General features: G+C 45.0%; 1 protein-coding gene across 3 annotated transcripts in view; it reads right to left on the bottom strand.

Moving 5' to 3' along the window:
• LRRC9 (leucine rich repeat containing 9) overlaps positions 1–21,129 on the bottom strand; it is a 235,793-nt gene that overhangs the window by 77,686 nt on the left and 136,978 nt on the right. For all 3 annotated transcript variants that reach the window (XM_089676540.1, XM_089676541.1, XM_089676542.1), the window contains exons 19-21: positions 20,749–20,940; positions 13,544–13,669; positions 11,170–11,310 (exon numbers count right to left, since the gene is read on the bottom strand). In XM_089676540.1, the coding sequence (XP_089532666.1) occupies positions 11,170–11,310; positions 13,544–13,669; positions 20,749–20,940 (459 nt within the window). The remainder of the gene's footprint in view (positions 1–11,169; positions 11,311–13,543; positions 13,670–20,748; positions 20,941–21,129) is intronic.

Here is a 21,129-nt window from a genome sequence, read left to right as displayed (position 1 = left end):
CATTAAACAGGTGTCCAGCAGACAGTTGACTGTAAAAGGGAGTTACCTAACAAATAAAACCCCTTCCCATTTCATGCTGTCAGCAATGGCACCACATGGAAGAGAAATGTCACAAGGCCTGAGAAAGAAAATAATTTATTTACACAAGAAGGGTAAAGGCTACAAGAAGATCAGCAAAGCTTTACTTATCAGTCAGAATACTGTAGCAAAAGTAATACAAAAATTTAACAAAGATGGAATTGCAACCATCTCATAGAGACGTCCAGGCAGTCCACAGAAGTTAACACCTCGACAGGAGCGTCTTCTGATGAGAAAGGTTGAAGAAAATCGCCATGCAAGTTCACTGCAGTTAGCTAAAGAAGTAGAAAGCCAAACTGGGGTGATTGTTTCCTGTGACACAATATGGCCCCAAAGCCCATGCATAAAATAGCCCACCTAACATTTGCCAGGGCCCATGCTGAAAAAGAAGAAGACTACTGGGACTCTGTATTCTGGAGTGATGAGACCAAGATAAATGTTTTTGGAACTAATGGCTTCAAAACTGTAAGGCATCGCATAGGTGAGAAGTACAAAGAAAAATGCATGCTGCCTACAGTGTAACATGGTGGTGGCAGTGTCCCTCTGTGGGGCTGCATGAATGCTCTTGGTGTCAGGGAGCTTCATTTCACTGATGTTATCATGATGTACTGCTCTATATTGAAAGAGAAGATGCTACCATAACTCCCTTGGTCATCATGCACTTTTCCAACATGACAATTAGAGATGAGCGAATCGAACATGACGAAGTGGAATTCGTTCCGAAGATTTGGAAAAATTCTATTCGCGACGAATCCGAAGATTAGCAAACTTCGGATGCACGAATCGAATTTTCCCAAAAATGGCGGCGACATGTGTGGCTACGGAGAAAATGGACAGAGAAGATGGGGCGGGGATCTCTGGGAAGGCGGGCAGACAAGGCGCGCTGACCCATAATGCATTCATGACATGTGATCGCATTAGCCAATCAGCAGCCAGCCAGCACTATAAATCGCGGCCATCTTAGAATTCTCCATTAGCCTCCGGTCATTCAAGAGAGACAGACCTGTCTGTATTAAGGGACAGAGTTAGGGCCACAGAGACTTTAGGGCCACAGAATCGTTACTCAGGGACACAGAATCGTTACTCAGGGACACAGAATCGTTACTCAGGGACACAGAATCGTTACTCAGGGCCACAGCTATCAAAGAATCGAAAATTTAAAGTGACATACACCCTTTTTTTTTTTGGTGGCTGTCGTGCACAGTTGGTGCTGCAGTTTGCCGATTGTGCAAAATAAACTGACTTTCTGCTTCACAACCACTATTGTACGTTCAAAGAGTTAAATCCATTTACACGCCGGCTGGCGGTAATATTTTTTGGGTGATTAGTGCATTCCAGTGACATAAACGTACAGTTTCCAGCCAACGGCAAGCTGCAATTGACCGATTGTGCTAAATAAACTGACTTTCTGCTTCACAACCACTATTGTACGTTCAAAGAGTTAGATCCATTTACACGCCGGGTGGCGGTAATATTTTTTGGGTGATTAGTGCATTCCAGTGACATAAACGTACAGTTTCCAGCCAACGGCAAGCTGCAATTGACCGATTGTGCTAAATAAACTGACTTTCTGCTTCACAACCACTATTGTACGTTCAAAGAGTTAAATCCATTTACACGCCGGCTGGCGGTAATATTTTTTGGGTGATTAGTACATTCCAGTGACAGAAACGTACAGTTTCCAGCCAACGGCAAGCTGCAATTGACCAATTGTGTACAATAAACTGACTTTCTGCTTCACAACCACTATTGTACGTTCAAAGAGTTAAATCCATATACACGCCAGGTGGCGGTAATATATTTTGGGTGATTAGTGCATTCCAGTGACATAAACGTACAGTTTCCAGCCAACGGCAAGCTGCAATTGACCGATTGTGCTAAATAAACTGACTTTCTGCTTCACAACCACTATTGTACGTTCAAAGAGTTAGATCCATTTACACGCCGGGTGGCGGTAATATTTTTTGGGTGATTAGTGCATTCCAGTGACATAAACGTACAGTTTCCAGCCAACGGCAAGCTGCAATTGACCGATTGTGCTAAATAAACTGACTTTCTGCTTCACAACCACTATTGTACGTTCAAAGAGTTAAATCCATTTACTCGCCGGCTGGCGGTAATATTTTTTGGGTGATTAGTGCATTCCAGTGACATAAACGTACAGTTTCCAGCCAACCGCAAGCTGCAATTAACCGATTGTGCTAAATAAACTGACTTTCTGCTTCACAACCACTATTGTTCGTTCAAAGAGTTAAATCCATTTACACGCCGGCTGGCGGTAATATTTTTTGGGTGATTAGTGCATTCCAGTGACATAAACGTACAGTTTCCAGCCAACGGCAAGCTGCAATTGACCGATTGTGCTAAATAAACTGACTTTCTGCTTCACAACCACTATTGTACGTTCAAAGAGTTAAATCCATATACACGCCGGGTGGCGGTAATATTTTTTGGGTGATTAGTGCATTCCAGTGACATAAACGTACAGTTTCCAGCCAACGGCAAGCTGCAATTGACCGATTGTGTACAATAAACTGACTTTCTGCTTCACAACCACTATTGTACGTTCAAAGAGTTAGATCCATTTACACGTCGGGTGGCGGTAATATTTTTTGGGTGATTAGTGCATTCCAGTGACATAAACGTACAGTTTCCAGCCAACAGCAAGCTGCAATTGACCGATTGTGCTAAATAAACTGACTTTCTGCTTCACAACCACTATTGTACGTTCAAAGAGTTAAATCCATATACACGCCGGGTGGCGGTAATATTTTTTGGGTGATTAGTGCATTCCAGTGACATAAACGTACAGTTTACAGCCAACGGCAAGCTGCAATTGACCGATTGTGCTAAATAAACTGACTTTCTGCTTCACAACCACTATTGAACGTTCAAAGAGTTAGATCCATTTACACGCCGGGTGGCGGTAATATTTTTTGGGTGATTAGTGCATTCCAGTGACCTAAACGTACAGTTTCCAGCCAACGGCAAGCTGCAATTGACCGATTGTGCTAAATAAACTGACTTTCTGCTTCACAACCACTATTGTACGTTCAAAGAGTTAAATCCATATACACGCCGGGTGGCGGTAATATTTTTTGGGTGATTAGTGCATTCCAGTGACATAAACGTACAGTTTACAGCCAACGGCAAGCTGCAATTGACCGATTGTGCTAAATAAACTGACTTTCTGCTTCACAACCACTATTGTACGTTCAAAGAGTTAAATCCGTTTTTATTTTTGGGGTGCTTATTGAATTAAAGAGTATGTCAGACAACACGCAGAGGAGTGGCAGAGGAGGCAATGTTTCAGGAGCGAGTAGACGTGGCAGCAGAGGAAGGGGTCGAGGCAGTACTAGTCGCAGCCAGAGGCCAGTGCTCCCGGTGTCATCCAGCGGTCGTGTCTCCACCGACAACCCTGCCGTCAACGATTGGTTGACTCGGTCGTCTTCCTCTTCCCAGGTCACCTCTGACACCTACAGCCAACGGTCGGTGGGTACGTCAGACACAACCGTTAGTTGGCATGGCCCGGGAGCAAGCCCACTGAAATCACGTGTCCTTGACCTGCCCCTGTCCTTTGGTGTTCCCTCACCAAGCGAAGTATCGCATGCTGTGGGCTCAGCCCCACTGTACAGTGAGGAAGAGCTAACAGAGGGCGGTCAGGAACGGGGGGAGACATCCGCCTCTTCAGCAGCCAGGCGAAGAAGTACTGGCGAGGAGAGTGGCTCGGTAGCCGGTCTAGAGACAGGTCTGTCTCCTGACCCACACCCAGCCGAGGGGGCTAGTAGTGACGCGGAGACCCTAATTGATGATGATGAGGCTGATCGCACTTGGCAGCCTCGTCGTCATCAGGCTATTGCTTCCGCATCATCAGGAGAAGAGGGTGCCAGCTTGCCAGCGAGCAAAACAGTCGGTGGGTTGCCCAGGAGGCAGCAGGGTCGCAGCAGTGTCAGTGGAGCCAAACGGCCACGGAGTAGAGCACCAGCTCCACTGCAGCCTACCACCACGGCCAGTAGTGGTGCCGGTGTGCATGGAGGAAGTAGCAGTCAGCCAGTGAGGAGTAGCGGGGGCAAAGTTTCCTACTCGGCGGTGTGGCAATTTTTCGTCAAGCCGCCCGAGGAAGTAAACGTAGCCGTATGTCAACTATGTGGCCAGAAAGTCAAGCGTGGCCAGGGGGCCAATGTTGGGACTACAGCGTTGCGTCAGCATATGCAGCGTCGCCATTCGGTGGCCTGGGAAAACCGTGATAAAGATACGGCGGTTCTGCCTGCCCCAGCCCCCGCTCCATCACCCGCTCCGTTACTTGCTCCGTCACCCGACGTCAATCGCCCTCTATCAGCCAGTCAAGGCTCCAACACCTCTGCTGAGGGGAGTTGTCGCTCGTTGGCATCTTCCGCTCGTTCAGATGCTTCTTCTCCTGCTACTCCTCTTCACGGATTCCGTCAGCAGTCTTTCTTGCAATCCGTTTCCAAGAGACAACAGTTTGCGAGCACGCACCCGACGATGCAGAAGCTGAACGTCCTCCTGTCCAAGTTGCTGGTGCTGCAGTCCCTCCCTTTCCAAGTGGTGGACTCAGCACCTTTCCGAGAAATGATGGCTTGTGCCGAGCCGCGGTGGAGAGTGCCAAGCCGGCATTTCTTCGCCAAAAAGGCAGTGCCAGCCCTGCATTCACATGTAGAAGAGATGGTGGGCCAGTCTTTGAGCATGTCGGTCTCTGCCAAAGTGCACGGCAGCGCCGACGTGTGGAGCTGTAACTACGGTCAGGGACAGTACATGTCATTTACGGCCCACTGGGTGAACGTGGTGCCGGCACAGCCGCACCAGCAACTTGGACAGGTCACGCCGCTTTTGCCTCCACGTTTGCACGTCCTTGGTCCAGCAAAGATGTCCGCCTCTACCACCTCTTCTTCCGCCGTGTCCTCAGCCGCCACCCCCGTGCCAAGTCCCATTACCCAACCGGCATATCACATGTGCAGGGCGCAACGGTGTCACGCTGTGCTGCACCTGGTATGCCTTGGCGAACGTAGTCACACAGGGGAGGAACTTCTGAGTGTAATGAACAGAGAAATCGACAGATGGCTGTCTCCGCGCAAACTGAAAATCGGAACCATGTTGACCGACAACGGAAAGAACATGGTGTCTGCTCTGCGTCAAGGAAGGTTGTGCCATGCGCCATGCATGGCTCACGTGTTCAATCTGGTTGTCAAGCGGTTCCTAAAATCCACCATCCCACTGCAAGAGATCCTTAAAATGTCACGTAAACTTTGCATGCATTTCAGCCATTCCTACACCGCAAAGCACACCCTCCTTGAGCTGCAGCGGCAGAACGGAATTCCACAGCATCGCCTGATATGCGACGTTGCAACATGGTGGAATTCAACCCTACATATGTTAGACCGCCTTTACGAACAGCGAAAGGCCATCACCGATTTCCTGATGTTACAAGCGGATAAAAGGTACTCCCCTGTGTAACTTAGATGTCAGCCATTGGCAGCTCATGCGTGACACCTGCCGCTTGCTCAGGTCCTTTGAGGAGGCCACGCTATTTGTGAGTCGGCAGGACTATAGGATGAACGACGTCATTCCTCTGTTGCACGTCCTGGAACAAATGCTGTTAACAATGGCTGGTCAGGGTGCGGTAGACGTGGCGCACAGATCTCAACGCAACATGACCGCTGTGGGGGCAGGACAGGAAGAAGAGGAGGAGGTAGAGGAGGACATTGGTGCTCAGGAATTATTGAGTGAAATGGGTGGTTTTTCCACTCAGCGGACAGGAGTGGAGGAGCAGGAGCATCTGGTAGAGGAGGAAGAGGAGACAGAGGACCCAGACGCACCGTGGCAGTATGCTGTGGAGATGGAGGCAGGGAGTCCCTCGCATTCCTTGGCACAAATGGCCCATAGCATGCTCGGTTGCTTGCGTAGCGACAGCCGAATAATAACCATCAGACAGAGGGATGACTTTTGGCTGTCCACCTTGTTGGACCCTCGCTACCGTTCAAAAAGGGTGGCCTTTTTCACACCTGCTGAGAGGGAGGCCAAAATAAAGTACTATAAAAACCACCTATGTAGTCAGTTGGTCTCTGCCTTTCTGCACCAACGTCCATCCTCAGACACTGTGGGCCCTGTGCGCTCGCGGGAATTGCTTTGTATATCTGTCGCCTTAGGGGCCGCTGTCTGGCGACATAATTTTTTGTCACTGTGTAGACATCTATTTATAGGCCGATGTTTGGCCACAAAAATATATTTAGTAATAACCTAGCCGTTCAGGCCGCTCCCTGAACACCTCGGGAATTGCTTTGTATATCTGTCGCCTTAGAGGCCGCTGTCTGAACAGCTCATGAATTGCTTTCTATATGTGTCGCCTTTGAGGCCGCTGGCTGGACAGCTGATGAATTGATTTGTATATATGTACTTTTTGTCCGCTGTCCGGACAGCTCATGAATTACTTTTTGTATATAGCCTTCGAAACCACTCTCAGAATAAGTCATGATATTCATGCTGTGTATAGCCTTATAGGCCAATGGTCAATCAAGTCATGATTGTTATAGTGTGTATAGCCTTATAGGCCACTGTCTTTACAACTTTATAATTCCATGCAGTATATAGCCCTATCGGCCACTTTCTGGCATCCAGTTGCTGTAGCCCCCATCACCACACTGTGCCACGGGCCCCTGTACCGCCTTCTCATTCTGCTGCCAGATCCATCCTCTGCCATGTGCGTCTTTGTCGTCTGCTCACGCTGCTGGGTTCCAGTTTTAAACCTAGGCCTGTGTATGGCTTCCGAATACTGCTGCCTCCACCGCCACCCTGCGCCATGTGCCTCTGTCGTCTGCTCACGCTGCTGACGGTTTCCGCTTTTTAACCTAGGCCTGTGTATGGCTTTCGAATACTGCTGCCTCCACCGCCACCCTGCGCCATGTGCCTCTGTCGTCTGCTCACGCTGCTGACGGCTTCCGCTTTTTAAACTAGTCCTGTGTATGTCTTCCGAATACTGCTGCCTCCACCGCCACCTTGCGCCATGTGCCACTTTCGGGTCTCCTCACACTGCTGCCAGGTCCATACTGATTCATGGCCCCCTGTACCGGCTCCTCATGAACGTGGTTCAGCGGGTTTGCATCGTTGACAAATCGTTGACAAATGCTGGGACGTTCAGTGTTGTGCGCATTAAGCCAGACACCAAAGGGCAGCACAGACCTGTTATTACTCGCTCAAGCATGGCTGAACAAAACCAGTCTCTACCACAAATTGGACCCAGACCTGCCCAGGGTCTCGTAACTAGATTGCATGGAGGAGTAGAGTCCGTTATCGGAATTAAATAGACAAAACGCCACACCAAAAAGAGTGGCCATTTCCAACACTTATTCCAGAAAGAGGAACAACCCGTTTCATATACGGCCCGTAGACGTTTCACGTCTGCCACATTCAGTCGATTTAAGACGCAAGCTCCACTTCCTGTGGTCTCTGACCGTCGATATACCTTTAAGTGTCAGCTTTGAAGCTATATTCCCTCCGGAGCACTGACACTGGTGCCCTTCCGTCAACATGCCTTTAAGTTTCAGTTTTCAACCATATTCCCCACAGAAGCTAAACTCTTGGGTATCCCAGAAGCTGCTCAGCGGGTCAGGGCAATAAAGCTCCCGGTTCGCAGGTTGTTCCGTCTTATGGATGGAAGTACGACGGTATATGATCTTCATCGCACCCACGGCATTACCTCATAAAATTTCTGCATTGCATCTGCAATCACAACGCTGACTTCCCGGATCGCCACTCAGCCATTGGACTCTTGATAGTCGTCTCCACACACTGCTGCTGGGGGGACTTTTTAACCTAGGCCTGTGTATGGCCTTCAATTGAAGCTGCTTCCGCTCCGCCACTCTGCCATTGGACTCTTGATAGTCGTCTCCCCACGCTGCTGCTGGGGGGACTTTTTAACATAGGCCTCTGTATGGCCTTTAATTGAAGCTGCTTACGCTCCGCCACTCTGCCATGGGCCTCTTGGGTATTCCAGAAGCTGCTCAGCGGGTCAGGGCAATAAAGCTCCCGGTTCGCAGGTTGTTCCGTCTTATGGATGGAAGTACGACGGTATATGATCTTCTTCGCACCCACGGCATCACCTCATAGAATCTCTGCATTGCATCTGCAATCACAACGCTGACTTCCCGGATCGCCACTCAGCCATTGGACTCTTGATAGTCGTCTCCCCACACTGCTGCTGGGGGGACTTTTTAACCTAGGCCTGTGTATGGCCTTCAATTGAAGCTGCTTCCGCTCCGCCACTCTGCCATTGGACTCTTCATAGTCGTCTCCCCACGCTGCTGCTGGGGGGACTTTTTAACATAGGCCTCTGTATGGCCTTTAATTGAAGCTGCTTACGCTCCGCCACTCTGCCATGGGCCTCCTGGGTATCCCAGAAGCTGCTCAGCGGGTCAGGGCAATAAAGCTCCCGGTTCGCAGGTTGTTCCGTCTTATGGATGGAAGTACGACGGTATATGATCTTCTTCGCACCCACGGCATCACCTCATAGAATCTCTGCATTGCATCTGCAATCACAACGCTGACTTCCCGGATCGCCACTCAGCCATTGGACTCTTGATAGTCGTCTCCCCACACTGCTGCTGGGGGGACTTTTTAACCTAGGCCTGTGTATGGCCTTCAATTGAAGCTGCTTCCGCTCCGCCACTCTGCCATTGGACTCTTGATAGTCGTCTCCCCACGCTGCTGCTGGGGGGACTTTTTAACCTAGGCCTGTGTATGGCCTTCAATTGAAGCTGCTTCTGCTCCGCCACTCTGCCATTGGACTCTTGATAGTCGTCTCCCCACACTGCTGCTGGGGGGACTTTTTAACATAGGCCTCTGTATGGCCTTCAATTTAAGCTGCTTACGCTTCGCCACTCTGCCATGGGCCCCTGTACTGCCTCCTCTTGCTGCTGCCAGGTCCAGAGTGTGTCATGGGTCCCTGTACGGCCTCCCATTGCTGCTGACTTCATCGCCAGACTCTGCCATGTGCCACTTTCAGGTCTCCTTACACTGTTGGTGGGTTCCATTTTGTGATAGGGTGCTGTATGGCCTTCCATTGCTGCTGCCTCCACCGCCACCCTGCGCCATGTGCCTCTGTCGTCTGCTCACGCTGCTGACGGCTTCCGCTTTTTAACCGAGGCCTGTGTTTGGCTTCCGAATACTGCTGCATCCACCGCCACCCTGCGCCATGTGTCTCTGTCGTCTGCTCACGCTGCTGACGGCTTCCGCTTTTTAACCTAGGCCTGTGTATGGCTTCAGAATAATGCTGCCTACACCGCCACCCTGCGCCATGTGCCTCTTTCGTCTGCTCACGCTGCTGCCAGGACTGATTCATGGCCCCCTGTACCGGCTCCTCATGAACGTGGTTCAGCGGGTTTGCATCACTTAACGGCAAATCGTTGACAAACGCTGGGACGTTCAGTGTTGTGCGCATTAAGCCAGACACCAAAGGGCAGCACAGACCTGTTATTACTCGCTCAAGCATGGCTGAACAAAACCAGTCTCTACCACAAATTGGACCCAGACCTGCCCAGGGTCTCGTAAGTAGATTGCACGGAGGAGTAGAGTTCGTTAACTGTGAGGGACTTTTAAACCTAGGCCTGTGTATGGCCTTCAATTGAAGCTGCTTCTGCTCCGCCACTCTGCCATTGGACTCTTGATAGTCGTCTCCCCACGCTGCTGCTGGGGGGACTTTTTAACATAGGCCTCTGTATGGCCTTCAATTTTAGCTGCTTACGCTCCGCCACTCTGCCATGGGCCCCTGTACCGCCTCCTCATGCTGCTGCCAGGCCCGTAATCTGCCATGGGCCCCCGTACCGACTCCTCATGCTGCTGCCAGGCCCGTAATCTGTCATGGGCCCCTGTACCGCCTCCTCATGCTGCTGCCAGGTCCAGAGTGTGTCATGGGTCCCTGTACGGCCTCCCATTGCTGCTGTCTCCATCGCCACACTCTGCCATGTGCCACTTTCAGGTCTCCTCACACTACTGGTGGGTTCCATTTTGTCATAGGGTGCTGTATGGCCTCCCATTGCTGCTGCCTCCACCGCCACACTGTGGCTCCACACTCTGGTTTTGGCCCCGTGACTGCCCAAATGAGTGAAGTGTGCGGTGATTCTAAGATCGACGGCACTCATCTGCATGTCATACTGACTGACAGTATTATTTCTCTTCCCCAGCAGACTCCAAGGGCATTTAAATTAAAGGTACAGTGTTCTGCACTAATATAAAGGCTCTCTGAAGCCTAGAAACACCCTTTTTATAAGTTAAATTCGCAGCGAATATATTCGGCTCGAAGCAAATTTATTCCGCGAATTCGGCAAATCAGCCGAACCGAATTTTTGAATAATTCGCTCATCTCTAATGACAATGATCCAAAACACACATCTAAGGCCACTGTTGCATTTCTGAAGAAGAACAGGGTGAAAATGATTCAGTGGCCAAGTATGTCTACTGATCTGAACCCAATCAAAAACCTATACAGAATTCTGAAGAGACGAGTTGAGCATCATTCTCCATCCAGCATCCAGGCTGTAAAAGAGGTTGTTCTTGAATAATGGAAAAAGATAAATGTTGCAATATGTTGCCAACTTGTTCATTCCATGCCTAGAAGACTTGGTGCTGTCCTTACAAATCATGGAGGTCATACAAAATATTAGATGTAGTAGTTTTTGTTGTGGGATGTACTCATTTTTGCATCAACTAATTTGAGTAAAACTGAAGATTTTGTAATCTAAGTTATATTATGAACCTTACTTTCATGTAATGAGCTAAACAAATGTTCTATAAAACTCAGTTTTGTCAAAATTTTGGAAATTGTTCTTGTGTTCATTGAGATATTGATTAAAATCTTACTTTTCAAAATGGGTGTATTCATTTATGCTGAGCACTGTATGTCTCTCAACTGTGTATTTAGTTGTTTGCCTATGCTTTTACTTAAACAGATATGTAAAATGTTATATTTATAGCGGAAAAAAATCAAAATATGTTTTACTTAAATACTTCCTTTGCTTATCAGATTTATTATTTATTTATATTACATAATCTGCCATATGTCTATATTAATATTTTTCTTACCCTAAGATACCAGCTGTTGTTACATTCAGCATATGGATCCAGGCAGTTCTTGCTTATTTGAGAGAGTATCTGAGCAGAAGGTAACAGACTAAGGCATCGGGGTTTCACATGGTCTGTTCTGGCACTCAGTTGCAGGGACGCCTGCAGATACAGGAAATATCAATATGATCTACATTGCTTGTTATACAACAAACTAGACATAAGATACTTAGTGTGATTCTTACATTTAACATGTATATCTATTATCTGTGTTATAAACCAGGAACAAAGAGCAAAAATTTTATATATTTCAGCTTACTGGTCCTCAGGCCCCCTGTCATGCATTTGCCGGCTGGTTATTGTACTAGAGACCAATACATCTTAGGCAGAGCGGGGCAGGTGAGAGATGGCGATGTGTTACCAGTGGCAAGAGATTCTTACACACATATACGGATAAATAAGCGATGTTGCCTGTAGTAATATTGAATATGAGTGAAATCTTTTGGTTATAATAAAATTGAGTGTTTTTGACCGTATATATTGATGTGCAGTTTTATGTGTAACATTGCCTGAGATATGAAGTAATTGGAAGAGCAAGGTCATTTGGTGAGTTTGTCTAAGAACACAGATGTGGGGCAGCATGGATTTGTACATGAAAGTGTTTAAAGACAATTATACACAGAGGAGCTACACATTTACTGGTGGAACAGGTTTCAAGACACATTTGTGAAACTTTTTATTTATATTTAATCTTTGTAACAATTTCAATGACACTGAATAAGTAGGTGCGTTTGAGTTGTTTTATTCTTTTTATTTTACACTTGAAGCTCCAAAACGCTCAGGGAGAAAAAAAATCTATTATTTTCAATAGATATGGTTTACATCTCTACTTGCCTAAAGCTCAGAAAGGTTTTAGAGCTACCTTTGTAGCTTAATTTGGGCAGATTGGTGCGTTTTTGAAGAATTTTTTTCTCCATAAAAATGCATGGACACATGCGATTTGCGCGCTTGTGAGCAATTTTGCGCGTATTGTCACATGTTTTCGGAGTGTTTGTTGCTGGTTGTTAGGAGCCAGCACTCACTGACATCCTAACAACCAGTGACTCATCCCTAATGGCACTAGGCAGGAAGGGGTTAACATGTGGGGCGATCAAAGGGTTAACTGTGAGCTGTTTTACTATGTGGGCTGTGTGTGGTTTACACTGTAAAGGAGCTAACAGGAGAGAGATCTGTATTGTTTACACACAGGTCTCTCCAACATCGCTAATACTCAGAGATCGCCGGGTGCCAGCGGGGAATCTCCAGCCGGGACCTAGTGATTGACAGCCGAGGCTGCAAATGGCAGGCATGACTTCCAGGACTGAGATTGAGCTCTGAAGTCACTTTTGCAGCAGATGTTTTTTGCCCTCTTTGAGACTCACTAAACTCTGACATGACTCTGTATTACTAGCAGCACACGGAATGAATGATGAAAGTGAGGCTTTCCACCTGTTATATAGGTGTCTCATCACACAGCAGAAGCAAAATAATGTTACATCACTTCTGCTTTCAATGTGAAACATGTCGTCACTTTCACACCTGCAAATCATGTAGTGTTTCCATTTTTTGTCTAACCCCTGTATTTTTACCTTTTTTACACCCTTTGTTGCACTTCTGTTCTGCTGATCATCTGCAGTCACTTGCCATCTACATGCAATTCAGAGAGGCTTCATGAGATTTCTCAAGGATAGTTTTCTGAAGGTGACAACAGTGAACTGTGCCTGTTTGACATGCTGACATGGCCACTTGTAGCCTCCATCAGAAGCCCATGTGAAAAGGTGACAACACAATAAAACAATTGGAGGACAGACATATCCTTGTCACCCTATAACAGAAGTGCATGAACATGGACCTTCATGGCAGGATTACCATATGTCCCTGATTTTATGAGATGGAGAGAAGGGGCAATGACATCAGGATCTCACCGTGTCCAGGTGTTCTATGATTTTCAGAGATCCTAAGCAAGCAACCTCCTGTGCTCAGTGTGCAGAGGGGAAGCTATTCACACACCACCCAGAACATCACAGTTATCACTATATGTAGTTCGGACTGGTACAGTGATTTACAACATCCCCAACTGCCCTCATATTTAGATATGAGATATGCATATTTACATCAAGCCAAGCTGATCCAACATAAGTATTTAGCAGCATGGTTCCAATGTCCTCTGCATCCTTACCAAGTAAGATCTACTGCCATGTACATTGTACTCAAAAGTTCTCCCATGCCTGTGTGTAACTTCAGACACATTGGTTAAAATTCAAAATATACTGCTTTATTTAAAAAGACCACAAAGTGTTTGGACAAAATATACCAACATCAGAGTTTTCTCTTCAAAAAAGGACTAAAATGTAACCTGTGTAATCCGGCCTTCAGGAAAAAACTTTGAAGATTGTGAAACTTCCTCTTCCGTAATCAAGACTCCATCCAAATGAGTCAGCGACTTTAATCTTCCAATCGCTACCATACGCACTGAAGCTGGCTAGGAAAGAACAGTCATGTCAGCTATTGGGTTCTGTCAATAAGGCATTTTTTTATATTCCTGTATTATGGATGGCCTGGCAGTTCAGTGAGAGTAATGAAAATGTTTATTACACATAAGCACAGGAGTAACGACATGTATTGTACTGGCTCTCAGGGGCGTCAGGAAACTAGGTCATGTATTCAAGATGGCTCATTGAAAACTGCTGAAAGGAAATGCTGCAATTGTTAGCCTCAGCTAAATGATGACATCCTTATTAAAGAAGAAAAAAAAAAAGGCAGAATTTCTTTTTTTTTTATGTCCAATCTTGGGTTCTGCACAATAAGGATGTTAGAAAAGCATGTAATAAAGACAGTACAAGGACTGAAAATCTAGTGGTGAGCAAACCATCAGTCTCCAAAATATACTAGATTTCTGTAACTGGTATGGGAAAAGATGAAGGTAAGTAATTGAGGTTTTGTTCAGAGGCTGATAAACTCTGTATTGTGACACAGACTAACAAAGACACACAAACAGCATTGAATATTAGCAAACCCATCAACTGACAGCTTTTCAATCCCGGCTAGGACATAAAATATCGCCAATTATAATCATGTGTGATTTGGTTTTATGGGCTAAAATCATTGCGGCATCTAATGTAATGGAGTATTGTTCAGTTAACATCGTAGGAAGTGTAATCACTGCGATAAGCCATGGGATACATTTTTAATGTTTATGCTGTAAATGGGGTTAACGTGATTTACTGTTCTTCAACCATATCGGTATTATGAAGTGAAGTTTGTGAGCAGTTTTTAAAATATTAACATTTTCTAATAGTTTCTAACATAAAAATAAATTATTTGAAATAATTTTAAAGGTGGTTTCTACTGTGGACAAGAGAAAACTCCTTCTTCTGTTCCCCAGTGAAAACTGATAGGGAGTCCTGTGTACTCAGCTCTTCTCACTCCCGCGCAGAGGCTGCTGCAACAAAGTGTCATGTTGCTGCAGCTCCAGCTAAGAAAAACATTGTGCTAAAAAGTGCAAACAAGTTACTGCACCTTCAGACCTGCTCTGTTAAAGAAAACCTGGCAAGAGACAAAATAAAAGGTTGCACTTGCTGACTACCTTCAAAAAATTCTAGCCACCTGTTTGTCATGCTGATCCCCTATCTTTAAATACATTCTGAGTTGCTGACATAGAACAAATATACAGATTGGATGGATTTGATGGTAAGCTGAGTTTACTGACTCCATCTTTGTTTCAGTTCAAAGATTTAAAGCCAGAGAAATTCAGGAAGCTAGCATTTTTAGAGGGAGATCTGCAACGGTTGCTATATTTGTGGTCACCTTAACTCCTGATTGATTAAAAAACTGATAAAAGCGTTCAATTTGTTAAAGAAAGGGAAGGTGGGTTGGTAATAAAGCAAATGCTGTCCACAGGACAGTTAAAGGCACAATCCCACAGTAGTCAGCTTTCATAAGAGGGCCCCACAGCAGCCCTTACAACATAGCCAACCAGGTCACTGATGTAACTCATTTCAAACAGCAGGATGTTCAAGAAAATTGTATAATGTATGGGCAGCTTTAGAAAAACAAACTGCAGCAGCTGAAGATTTTCTGCTGATCTTCTACTATGCACAGTGCCCCCTAGTGGCCAACCTTACAAGCTGCCACTTGACAGATGCTGCTCACTTCTTGTGTGCAGCCAGTCGAGGAGGCAGCTCCCTCTGTGAGTCCAACTCTCCCTGAAATTTGCCTCGCTGTTCTGATCGCTTCATCACAAATAATTGGTGGTAGTTTGCTGCTATTGTGTGGATTTCTATGCCCCGCCTGTCATTTCCTCTTTTTGCCCACTGATGAGACTTCAGACGCCTGCGGAAGTGACCATGATACTTAGTAACTAGCTAGAAGACAGCTGAGGGAGAAACTTTTTTCCCCATCTGTGCATTGTAGTGTGCTGCAACACAGGTGCATTGGGGTGCAATAAACCACATTATTAATTGTTCACAATACAGATCTGTAAAGCTGGCCTAAACTATTTTCTGTATTAGGGCTTTTTCAGACTAGTGAGTTGAGTAACATGCATTAAAATGTGCGATTTGCCGTGCATTTTCTGTAACACACAGTACTAGTGATATTCATTTTGAATGGCACCACAACGTGCAAACACAATGCTCTACAACACATGTCTTTGTCTATGTCTTTTTATGCACCACATCACACAGGTGTAAACCATCTGGGCATTACGATTTGAAAAAATGTACAGATCTAATTTTTTCATGCAGTAAAGTACTATCTATGCTTAAGTAAGAATGTACTTGTGCAGCTCTTTGGACATGTTGGGGGGCAAACTTGAGGCCCACTGCATTTACTTCACCACCACTGCTTTAGATAGTGTTTGTAATATTCAGGGGTGTATTTCATGTGCAAAGCCATTTGTCTTAAACATAAAGGTGCTTATTTTTCTTTAAATTCAAACAAAGCAGTACCTTCAGCAGCAACACGGAATTCACTTAACTCCAGAAAACACAAAAGAAAAGTCCACTTATCTTCAGCACAAACATGAAGAAAGAAACAAAGACACAAAGTTCACAGATGGGATTTACCCCAAGGTTAGCACAGTCCAACACTGGTAATTTGGCAGCTTCCACCACATGTGCAGCACTGCAACAGGTCTCTCTCAAAACGCCTACTTCCCACATCTTAGCACTGGGAACTTCCTGCCTTGTGTGCTGCTTCCTGGAGGCTGCTTAACCAAGTAGGGCCCGGAGTCCACATAGTCAGGAGTGAAGGTTCTTTTCCCACCCGTGTATCACTCTGAACCTCCAAAATTCCAGGTCCCAAATACACCTCTACTAACAACGAGAGGACTGCGAGTCAGTCCTCTTCTTTACATGACTACCCCGGAATACCTCACCCATCACAGGTGAGAACCCTAAATACACACACATTTTCCTTAAAGGGACCATAACCCAGATATTGGTTCCAGATAGCACCTGTCCTGGACCCAACCTTGGCATCCTGTACATGTTATATTGTATATATTATATATATGATTAACATTATACAAATGTAGCCAGGCTCCGGATACTGCAAGCTGAATCTGGAGGACATAACCCAACAGGACCACAGACTAACTAGTTCTCCTCTAGTGCCTGCACTCAGACTGCTGCATCACTTCCTGACTATAGAGCAGAGGGGTTCCTCTTCCTGGACCAGACCGGAAGATCTTGGGACACACCCCAGAAAGCTGCCCAGTGAAAAGGACTGTGGGAGAACCTATATATTAAAATTCTACTGGCGGGCTCTCTCCCTCCGCATGGGACTCTCTACAGAATGGTTGGACCACTGTCCTGCACACAGTGACAGTGCACTCCCGCAGCCTTGCCAGCTACGGCCACGCTTCTGGCGGTGGATCTGCATCACAGGGCACCATTGGTGAGGCTAAGCTCCTGTTCTGCCACCTGAGATCAGCCCTGCAGGCCCTGACACTGACTGCTCACTTCACTACCAGGCCGGTCAGCTAAGCATCCATTCTTCCACTCAGCTAAATCTTGGGGCCTGTACCACCTATCCTGTTCCTGCGAAGGTTGTCTTCAAACCAGATTGGTGAGCGGGCAGATGTTCAAAACTCTTCATCCTGTCACATTTTCCTGTTTAGAAACACTGAAAGCAGACAACATAATCAGGAAGCTTTAAAGGAATCGCTACCCCTATTACTCCAGTCACACACTTTTCTGGCACTATGGATCCCTAAAGATTTACATCTTATTCACAGGCCCCTATGTGCTAGCGAAGACACAACCTTGCACCTAAATCTGAACTGTCCTTATATTATTGTCGGCTTGTGAATTTGCCTAAAGGGGAACTCCTTCCTTGCACTGGTACAATAGTAGGGGACTTGCTCAGTGTTTTAGTGGTCCAAAGGAAACTGAGTTTCAGACTCTCTCCCCCTAAAACCAGTGTTGTACTTGACCATACTCTTCAAGTGTATTATGTTAATTTACACTGTCATTGTTTTGCATATCAATAGCTTGCTATACATTCAGATTCGTATTCTTATAATTGCATTTCTAGTATTAATTGAGTGCTACTTAATTGTTTGGTGTCCTTAGTATCCTTAGAGGTTGATTTGTTTCACTGCTATCGTAAAACCAGTTATTCAACTTCTTTCATTACAGTATTTTCTGTGTTAAATCTGAGTTGTACTCTTCCACTTACAGTGGATATAAAAGTCTCCACACCCCTGTTAAAATGTCAGGTTTCTGTGATGTAAGAAAATGAGACAAAGATAAATCATTTCAGAACATTTTCCACTTTTAACCACCTCCTGTCCGGCCGTTGTATATAAACGGCTGGACGTGGCAGTGCAGGGTCGGGTGGCCATTTATAAATGGCCTCCCTGCCCCATGCTCCCTGGGAGCGTGCAGCACCGCGATCCAGTGCCCACTGTGTCCTAAGTGGAACACCGATCGTGATCACATGCAGAGTAGTAAGCAAGATGTCACTTCTGACATCATTGCTTACTACGTGTGAAAACTGTGAATGATCACAGAGGTCACATGGTACAAGGCTATTCACAACAGCCTTGTACCACGTGACAAGCTGTGACCAACCAAAGCTCACACAGTAGTTCTCAATGGCTGCAAGAATGCAGCCAGAGAAAAGGAGAAATTATTGCTTTAGAGCCTTTATGGATGTAAAAGCAATCAGTGTAAAAAAAAAAAAAAGATCTTCATCACCCCCCACAAGTAGTAGTGTCACCATGGTGATAGTATGTAAAAAAATAAATAAATAATATAAAAAAATAAAAAAAAGTTTAAAAATTATAACTTTTGACTATAAACTAATTTGGGTTACTTTTTTTTTTTTACTAAAAAGATAACGGAATACATTTTGGCCAAGATTTATGTTGAAATATTTATTTGCTAAATTTTATAAGAAAAACACTTTTTTTCAAAATGTGTGGACATTTTCATTTACATAGCAAAAAAACTAAAAATCCCAGTGGTGAATAAATGTCACCAAAAAAAAGCTTTATCTGTCTCAAAAAAATGCATATGGGTACACTGCTGCATGACCGTGCAATTGTCATTCAAAGTGTGATAGCACTAAAAGATGAAAATTGGCCTGGACAGGAAGGGGGTAAAAGTGTCCGGACTTAAAGTGGTTAATGTAACCTATAAACTGTACAACTCAGTTGAACAACTAACTGAAATCTTTTAGGTGGAGGGAAGTAAAAATTTAAATTTCAAATAACATGGTTGCATAAGTGTGCACACCCTTAAACTAACACTTTGTTGAAGCACCTTTTGATTTTATTACAGTACTCAGTCTTTTTGGGTATGAGTCTATCAGCATGGCACATCTTGACTTGGCAATATTTGCCCACTCTTCCTTGCAAAAACACCCCAAATCTATCAGATTGCGAGGGCATCTCCTGTGCACAGCCCTCTTAAGATCATCCCATAGATTTTTAATCGAATTCAGGTCTGGGCTCTGGCTGGGCCATTCCCAAACGTTATTCTTCTTCTGGTGAAGCCATTCCTTTGTTGATTTGGATGTATGCTTTGGGTCGTTGTCATGCTGAAAGATAAAGTTCCTCTTCATGTTTAGCTTTCTATCAGAAGCCTTAAGGTTTTGTGCCAATATTGACTGGTATTTGGAAGTGTTCATAATTCCCTCTACCTTGAATAAAGCCCCAGTTCCAGCTGAAGAAAAACAGCCCCAAAGCATGATGCTGCCACCACCATGCGTCACTGTGGGTATGGTGTTCTTTTGGTGATGTGAAGTGTTGTTTTTGCGCCAAACATATCTTTTGAAATTATGGCCAAAAAGTTCAACCTTGGTTTCATCAGACCATAACACATTTTCCCACATGCTTTTGGGAGACTTCAGATGTGTGTTTGAAAAATTTAGCCGGGCTTGGATGTTTTCTTTTGTAAGAAAAGGCTTCCATCTTGCCACTCTACCCATAGTCCAGACATATGAAGAATATAGGAGATTGTTGTCACATGTACCACACAGCCAGTACTTGCCAGATATTCCTGCAGCTCCTTTAATGTTGCTGTAGGCCTTTTGGCAGCCTCCCAGGTCAGTTTTCTACTCATCTTTTCATCCATTTTGGAGGGATGTTCAGTTCTTGGTAATGTCACTGTTACGCCATATTTTCTTCACTTGATGATGATTGTCTTCACTGTGTTCCATGTATATCTAATGCCTTGGAAATTCTTTTGTACCCTTCTCAAGACTGATACCTTTTAACAATGAGATCCCTCTGATGCTTTGGAAGCTCTCTGCGGACCATGGCTTTTGCTGTAGAAAGCGACTAAGAAAATGTCAGGAAGGTCTACTAGAACAGCTGAATTTTATTTGGGGTTAATCAGAGGCACTTTAAATGATGGCAGGTGTGTACTGACTCCTATTTAATAGGATTTTGAATGTGATTGCTTAATTCTGAACACAGCTACACCCCCAGTTATAGGAGGGTGTGCACACTTATGCAACCGCATTATTTTAGTTTTTTATGTTTACTTTCCCCCTTAAAAGATTTAACTTTGTTTTTCAATTGATGTTTACAGTTTATAGGTCACATTAAAGGTTTTATCTTTGTCTCATTTGTTTACATCACAGAAACCTAACATTTTAACAGGGGAGTGTAGACTTTTTATATCCACTGTAGCTATACGAGTGCTGTTGTCTGTGCAGAATATGTCTGAACCTAGTGTGTCATAAGGGTTGAGGGGTTTACAGGGTCAAGGCAGCACCAAAGGACAAGCATCATCCAGTGGCTCCTACGGAGGTAGCGCTACACAATACATTCAGGTATTAATTTATTGTACTTTAGCCAGTAGCTGTGGTATATTTTATTTCAGGGAGGTTACAAGCATACTGTTCCCCTTTTATTTCTTGGGAATTGAGAGGTACCAGCAAGTATATGCTTGTTGAGCACATGGCGTGGAATTACCATGGGGTGGGGAAAAACTAAATGGGATTCATTGGGAGTTCTTTCATTGGGATAAAGTTGAGAGAACTGACTGGTGCTTTGAGATGGTTGGGAACAGGAAAAAGGTTTAGAACAATTTCTTTAGTCAGACTAACCTTTTGCCAGGGATTGTAGGATATATTCAGTGACAGAAGATGTGGAGTTTGCGTTCGTAAAATGTTCATATCTTCCCTGATTCTTGTTAAATGGTTCCAGCTCACATCTAAATGCTTCAGTTTTGCCAATCCTTTAACACCTTCCAGAGCTTTCACATTGTTATGGCTGGCATCAAGGTATTCGAGATTTGGCTGCAGTGAAATTGGAGATTAATTCATTATTTTCACATATACATAAACATTACCATAAAAGTATATATACAGTTGTGTTCAAAATAATAGCAGTCAGACATCACTAACCTGATCAATCACTGTTTTTGGTAGAAATGATATTTCTACATGGCAAATAATTTACTAGCAGGTGTAGTAGAGAAATAGAAA

Source organism: Staurois parvus, unplaced genomic scaffold (genome assembly GCF_062004578.1).
Source record: "Staurois parvus isolate SC_StPar_1 unplaced genomic scaffold, SC_StPar_1.0 ptg000171l, whole genome shotgun sequence".
Taxonomy (NCBI): domain Eukaryota; kingdom Metazoa; phylum Chordata; class Amphibia; order Anura; family Ranidae; genus Staurois; species Staurois parvus.
Note: the sequence above shows the minus strand (reverse complement) of the source record. Positions and strands in the feature narration are given on the sequence as shown.